This window comes from Rhea americana, unplaced genomic scaffold (genome assembly GCF_003343005.1).
Source record: "Rhea americana isolate MKP2758 unplaced genomic scaffold, rheAme1 scaffold_41, whole genome shotgun sequence".
In the NCBI taxonomy this organism is placed as follows: domain Eukaryota; kingdom Metazoa; phylum Chordata; class Aves; order Rheiformes; family Rheidae; genus Rhea; species Rhea americana.
Genome location: NW_028186546.1, coordinates 938,395 through 946,147, shown reverse-complemented (window position 1 = coordinate 946,147; position 7,753 = coordinate 938,395). Strand labels below are relative to the sequence as shown.

Here is a 7,753-nt window from a genome sequence, read left to right as displayed (position 1 = left end):
CCCCAAACAAACAAAACCAAGAAAAGCCCCATCTCTCACACTGTAACTTTTATCAGTACTGCCAGTACTTACTATGGCAAAGATTTTAAGACCTGCATGCCACAAGGACAATTACTGTAGGTCAGATTAAACATCTCCCTCACATTGTATCCCATCTCCTGCAAAGGCCTTTATTGGATGGCCAGGAAAATCATGACCAGCTCATGCTCCCAAGGTTCTGGCCATCTTCTGTTCAGATAGGTTCYGAGCTGGACACAGTTTCAAAATACACAGTAATCCTAAGGAAACTGGGTTAGTGGTCTTAGCCACTTAAAATGGCTAAGAAAATTGTTTTTAAAAATTCCACATGGTTTGCTTTTATTAGGAAAGAGCACAGTTATAAAACTTAATATTCAATACAAGCAAGATGAAAAAGGAAAAAAAATCATAAGTTTTCTCCATCCTTTCTAAAATACTTCACTATTTTTAAAAAACTGCTTTGTATGTTATTTGTATGTTACATTGTATGTTATGTATTTTATTTGTAAAAGCTCTGTACCCCCAGACACTGTTCACATTGCATTCCAATGCATACACGCCTCCAGTTCTTGAAATTCCCTCTATTTAATCTTTTGAATTTATTCAAATTAAGAGTCACAGAAATTGTGTTTAGTGTGACCTCTGAAGGTCACCTGGTCCGACTGCACACTTAAAGTTAGCTTAATACTGCCAAACTAAGAACTTCACAAGAAAAAAAAAAAACAAACAAACATAGTATTATCATGTAAATCACAGAATAATTTAGGTTGGAAGGGACCGCCGGAGGTCACCTCGTCCAACGCCTTGCTCAAAGCACGCCTAGCTAGATCAGGCTGCTCATGGGCTTGTCCAATACACTCTTGAATACCTCCAAAGACAGAAGCTCCACAACCCCTTGGGCAACCTTTTTCAGTATTTGACCACCTTCGTAGAACTTTTTTTTCCCTTAAAATACTGGAATAAATAAAAAAAAATACAGGAATATTTCTGAATCATTCTTTGAGAACCTCTGGCAGATTTTCAAATGAGGCTATGGGACATGCCACAGAACAGTGTTCTGCTAAGATCTTATGTACTAGCTATAGAATTATGCAGTATCTATCACTGAACAAACACTACATGGCATAACACTCGAAGGAACCAAAACCACATTTTAATCAATACAATCTTAAATAATCAATGAGAAGAACTGCCTTAAATTACTCCTTGATTCTTAATACACTTACCCAGGAAAGGAATGTGAGTGGTTCCGAAGAAATAGGTCCTTGAACAAGCCAGAGGTCCCTTTGGAGATACACACTGCACTACCTAGTTTTCAGTATTAATGAGATATAAAAATATCTTAATAACAAAAAAGTGGTGCAATAATTAACAATAACTAAGTTTCCCCCTAAGTTTGCTAAAAACTGACATACTACAGGAAGTGTAGAACACTGGACCAACTGGATTTTAAAAAAAAAGTGACTTACGTTTCCAAAGGTATATCTCAATTTTGACTTGACTTCAATGGTTCAAAAGCTTTGGGAAGAAGATGAGCTCTGAACTGTGTAGGTGTTGAGAATATGTTTTCAACTTCCTATGTCAACTGCTCTTCTCACGAAATAGAAAGTGTGTCAGCTTCCCATAACTATGCTTGCACTTGATCTTATTTATTGTTTTCAAGACACCCTATTAAAACAATGCCATCTGTATCTGTAAATAAACCGTCTTTTTAAGAACAGTGTCAGAATCTGAGGGCAACTGATGGGGCAGATACTGCATCAGAAAAAAAAAAATCATTTGAATTACAAAAGGTATCAAAGAGACTTAACTGCAATTTTTAATAAAGAGAAAAAAGTGGAAGTGTCTTTACAGCAATAGTGTTAGAGCAGCAAATGGAGGATGAGATCTCACTGGAATGCTAATATGGTCCTTTCTTGGGCTTCTGACCCATGTAATGCGTCCATCCTTAAGGCAGCCATGTATGAAATGTCATGACAAGATCACCAAAATCATTCCCTCAATCATACGTTCATTCCATGACGACCTGTACTCGACAAGCCACATCCACCTCCTCAACAGAACCAGACTTACGACTCGCACAACTGACAGACACTCCCGAAGCCCATGGCATTTGGCTAGCAGGGAGCACTGCACAATGCAATCTGCACACTACCTCTCCTCCTTCGCTGCGAGTTACCTTCTTGATGCACCCAGCCCAGCCAGCCAGAGGATCTGAATTCCCTGGGGTCGCTTCCCCAGTTACGTCCCCTGCGCAGTAGGGCAACAAGCCATCGACCTCATGATATGTTTTAAAACTAAACTTTTACTTGAAAATGGAAACAAGTTAATCTTACAACTTCATCTTAACATTTSTTTGAGCACCAGAAGAATTTTCAGAGTTTCATGAACTGTTTGGTTGCTGAATCAGACATACGTGTATCCAAATTTCAAAATGTTTTGTACATTTACAAAGTCATTGTCAAAAAAAAAAAAAGTGTCTTCTCTTTTTAAGAAAGACCACTCATTCAACTAAATTCCATGTGTCATAGTTAATATATCATATGCTACCATTAGGAAGATTTCATGTTAAGGCTAGATCAACAGTCATCAGAAACATTTCCCTCTCCCCGACACCACATATTTACAGCAGCACAGTTGTTTAAAAAAAGTCTTTTCAAAATGGAATAAAAATATCACATCATTCAGCAGCCCATGAATAAATACCCATTATAGTTTGCGAGAAAGAAAAAAAGGAAGTTTTCCTTAAACTGACTGATTAGCTGTTAATATATGCTTTTGTATGTTAAGCATTGGGTATTTAACGTGTGAAAAAATAAGTCCTCTCGAGAGACATACAAATCCGAAAAACAATGAACTGCTTAAAAATATCAGTTATTTAAAAAATTCTCACCATATGCTTAGCAGTGCTTCCACCAAGGCCAGTGTTTCGAACCAGATGTCCTTCCGATGGAAAATTAAAATTACCAGAGTTCAAGTTTTCCTTAGTTGAGTGGCTACCGAACAGAACAAAAGGCTGCCGGCTAGGGCTAAGAAGAAAGAAGAATCACCACCACAGCACTAGAAGAAAACTTACAAATAACAAGGGAAATGAAGATTTCAAGCCTGATGGAATACCTATTGAATTTTTCACTAGAAAAAAAGGTCAAAAATAAAAAAAAACACAAAAACACCAAAACACAGATGCACAGACTGAAGCCATAGAAAACTTCATTGACTAGATCAAGTTCCACACTTAAAAAAAAAAAAAAAGGATTCAAAAGGTTCCAATTTTTTTTGTATACAAAAACATATCTCAAAACTATTTCTTAAATGATAAGCAGTAGACTGGATTTTAAGACCTTGCTATTAGAAGTTTTCTTTAAAAAAAAAAAAAAAAACGCAAATTAGCAAATTGCCTTGAAGAGTTGAGTAGTTTAAAATTTCTTATCAAGGAAAACCCTGAAATAAGTAACTGGAATTAAGCCAAACTGGTGTAGTCTTTATTTTGGCTTTGGGCCCAAGACTCAACTGGCGAGGTCAAGGTTTTTGTTTTAATTAACTGTAAGAAAGATAGGAAAACAGCTTGTTTGCTGAAAACAATAAAGGACACTGAACTTCACTGTGTATTTCCAAATAATCTACAGAGACATTTAAGTAGCTAAGCAACCTTTATTCAGCTCAAAATAGTAGAATGCTTGCTTTTGCCTGATATGACAACCAGCCTTCCCCTCTCACTTAAGATTCTGTGCCAAAATAAAGGTGACTTGTGTTCAATAACTTAAGATCTATTTTTTAACTGCTCCAATTTTAAGCATTTATCTTGTGGGTACTGTGACACACAAAAGTATACTGACTTCAACTTTCATATTATGATTGCTTTTGAATAACATGAAACATACAGTCAGGTTTTCAAAAAGGGCTATCCTAGTTTATTAAACTTGTGGCCAAATTTAAACACATGAGCACAAAGACTTTGATCATATTAGAACGCACAATATCAACAATTTCAAGTATATCAACGTTACGCATGTAATGAAACTGCAGCATCAAAGCTCATGAAAATGTTGACCAGCGGCTCTGTGTGGTACTTTATATACACAAAGATGGGATCCAATATATTGAATTGGTCCCAAAGGAAATTATAAGCATTCTGATGACATCAGATACAGAAATAACACAGAGATATAAGTGAGATCACAGTTTCACAGTGAAGTGATAAGTAATACCTGTTATCTGTTATATGGCTCGAAATCATTCCATGACTGAAATAACTTCTGAAAGGCTGCAAAGGAGAAAAACACATTCTGATTAACTAGCATATGAAAGGACAGTGTGAGCTATCACCATCATTAAGAATAAGTCTGAAAACTCCTCAGCCCTCAAAACTATTATGAACTTCCAGAAACAAACTCAAACACTGTTAGTCTGTACTATTTTTACCTTATTCTCTATGTTATCAGCAATAATGTTTGAAACTTGATGATTGCAACCTCAGCTTGTCAGGAAATGCACGCACAGAAGCTACCATCAAAATGAGATTAGATCCACCTACAAATAGGGATTTCTTGTGCACACATAAAACAACTAAGTTTCATTATCGGTGAACAAACACTTAACCTTGAGATGTAACAGGCAGTCCAAAGCTGTCACAAYGTGCACTAAGTAAGGTGGGTTGTCAATTTTAAAAAACTTTAAAATTAGGATTCTATTCCTCAAACATGAAAAGAGAGCTGGGATAGGAAGGGGGATAAAATGCTGAACACTTATTACTATTATTAGTATTTTACTATCATAAGTATAATTGATACTTGTAGCTTACTATTACTTATGCTGAGTATTTATTACTACTTCTGCAAGGAGGACACTGGCATTTCAAAGATCTTCTCAAGTAAACGTACCTCCCCCGCCTGAGATTCTGATAGTTCCAGAATGAAAGGAATTTCAGTATCAAAATTAGCAAAAAAGCTGGTCCACTGGTGTTCAAAAGTCATTAAATCCTGGAAGAAAAATATTCAATGTGTATTCATTACAGCATGCATTATACCAGAGAGAGAGAAAAAAAAAAATCACAGTCATGTTACTCAATGAACTTATATTAAACATTAGCTATATTGCAATAATATAGCTTACATTCCACTATGCAGTATAAAATACTACTTGACCACTGAGACAGTAAGAAAGTAAACAAAAGAAAACATATTATAAAAGTTAAGGTCATCCAGGGGGAAGTGGCTGAGGGTATTTTGTTTGGTTTTTTTTTTTTTTTTTGATTGCTTTTTTTCAGAAGATGCAGAAAAATGAACAGTGCCTTCCACCCACTAACTGCTTTTAATCTAAGAAAGCACACTGTTTTGAGATCATTCATAACCTGGATCTCATATTTCCCATCAGACTCTCAAAATGAGCACATATATAGATTTAATTTTATTTCCAAATCTGTACATGGTTCTGAAGTAGATATATTAAATGAGCTTATGGATGGAAGATGAGGAACAGAGCAGGGAGTTTGGGAAGTTCATGATGTTCAACTGGCAAACAGTCATTTCTTCACTTGCACTGATTAAAATGTATGTATGTATGTATTTTACAAACATACATGCATTTTGTTCCAGAAAAGGAAATACCATTTACACCTCACTAAAGCAGAGACTGAAAATGAAGATGACCCACAGGTAAGAATTGTATGCAATTAAAAAAAAAAAAAAAAGAAAAGAGAGAGAGAGGCAAAAACAAAAGAGTATGTCATGCTGATAAAGGAACTTTACAGAACTACAAAATCTTAAAATTCACAAGATAAATTTGTTCACAAGATTAATTTCACTGTTTGTCACACATTAATTTGGAAGAGACATCCTGATTTTAGGATTTTTTTCAAATATATAACAAGCAAAATATAATTCTAGTAGTTGCAYGAATATTATATAGTATTTATTTTCAACCACTTCATTACTATAGTAATAGATAAAATTTAGAGAGTGAATTCTGATGAAATCTTGCAAGTCTTCTAAAATAATAATAAAGGCTCTATTAATGGTTTAAAATTAAGATTTACATTTAGGGGGAGAAGCGATCATTGCAAAACATTCTAGCCTCAAATATGTTTTTCATAGAAAGTAAGCGCTAAAAGCATTTTTGTCAGCTTATCTGGAACATGCCTACATTGTACAGAACATGAATTCTTTTAAATCTCAAGCAGAGTTAGAATTTCCTGACAGTAAAGCCGTATTAACCAAAAAAGAAAWAAAAAGTTTGAACTCCAAATATTCTTTAAGTAAACACAACTTATATCCTTACTGAAAAAAATGAATCATTTTGAAAAATTACCAATTTCTGTGAAATAAGTAATATGAAAACTCCATCCRTTATTGTTAATCTTCTTCAGATAATCTGAGGTCAATTTAATAACTTCCACACTCAAAAAGCTTTAACATGGTAAAAATAAGTCTGCTACACAGTAGGTTTATCAGGTATAAAATAATAATCCCAAACACTTATCTGTACTCTAACCTGAATCCTTACTGTAACATTTCCCCCACTTCCACAGAGAGGGGGTAAAGGAAGTATCTTGTAGTGTGACTATTTAGACTAACAGCCTTATAAARTTTTGAGACCTGTCTGATGTTTTTTAAATCACCCGTATTAAACAACATGATTTTTAAATTTTCATCATAGCAGTAGCTACAACAACCCAATAGGGTAGAAATCTACCAATATTTATTAATAAAAGGATACTTAATGATGACCTTGYTACATTTTAGGAGCCTGTTTTGCTGCTAAGTTTGAAAACTGACAAAAAAATACAACCATTACTCCTGAATACTTAAACTACACTTCAACAAGGGACAGCCATCAGTGCAAAAATTGGTCTGAAACCAACTCAGGCTGAAACAGTTTCTTATTGTTTAAACCAACAGACCAGGCAGAAGTTACACAAGTTCTTAAAAATGAGTTTAAGAGACAAATRATATCTAATAATATACACGTACTGCTTTCATTTCTAGCATCRAGATCAGACCCCTTATTACAAGAAGGAAATACTTAACAGTGAATGCTTGTATTTCATAAAGCATCACTGCTGCCACTGTGTGTCACTGTTATCCACTTAAACTAGCTCATGAAAGTGTTTTCTCCTGAAATAACAGTTGTATGCTAAAGKGGATTTTTCCCCACTTACCACAAGGGAGGGCTGAAAAACACAAACATTCCCAACACTTTCTACTCTGTACACAGACCTATGGCCTAAAGGATATCCACGTCATCTTTCATGAGAATTTTACACATTTTAAGGAATTAAAAGAATTTTACAGAATCCAAGACAAGCTGCCTTCTTGTTCTACAGAAGTTCTGCAGAATTTGTGGAYGGTATCAGGAAAGGAAAGAGACCCTGCAATCCACAATGTCCACRGTCAGTAGATTAAGCCTGCAAACACTTAAGAAACAACAACCACCATTTTGCTCTGCAGCCGTGCAAATGCAGGAGTTGGTTCGGCAGATTTCACTTGCATTACCTCAAAGAGCAAGTCCTCCAAGGAAACSGGATCCATTTTGCCGTATGTTTTCCACAGATCAACACTGACATCCATTAACTGAAAAATATTTTAAATGTATTTCTGTGAGAAATGCCACAAAGGAGTACCACAGACACAGGTTTATGTTGCATTGAAACAGAAGCGTGCCACCCAATCTGAGAGTCCTTCTTAGGTCTGGAAGTCTGAAATGTTTTTAYGGCAATGGTTACAAAAGAATTGACCAA

At 35.2% G+C, this 7,753-nt stretch overlaps 1 protein-coding gene across 1 annotated transcript in view; it reads right to left on the bottom strand.

The window, feature by feature from the left end:
* DNAAF9 (dynein axonemal assembly factor 9) overlaps positions 1-7,753 on the bottom strand; it is an 85,906-nt gene that overhangs the window by 45,306 nt on the left and 32,847 nt on the right. The window contains exons 9-13 of the mRNA XM_085314598.1: positions 7,509-7,586; positions 4,899-4,997; positions 4,227-4,282; positions 2,912-3,047; positions 1,245-1,326 (exon numbers count right to left, since the gene is read on the bottom strand). Of these exons, the coding sequence (XP_085170724.1) occupies positions 1,245-1,326; positions 2,912-3,047; positions 4,227-4,282; positions 4,899-4,997; positions 7,509-7,586 (451 nt within the window). The remainder of the gene's footprint in view (positions 1-1,244; positions 1,327-2,911; positions 3,048-4,226; positions 4,283-4,898; positions 4,998-7,508; positions 7,587-7,753) is intronic.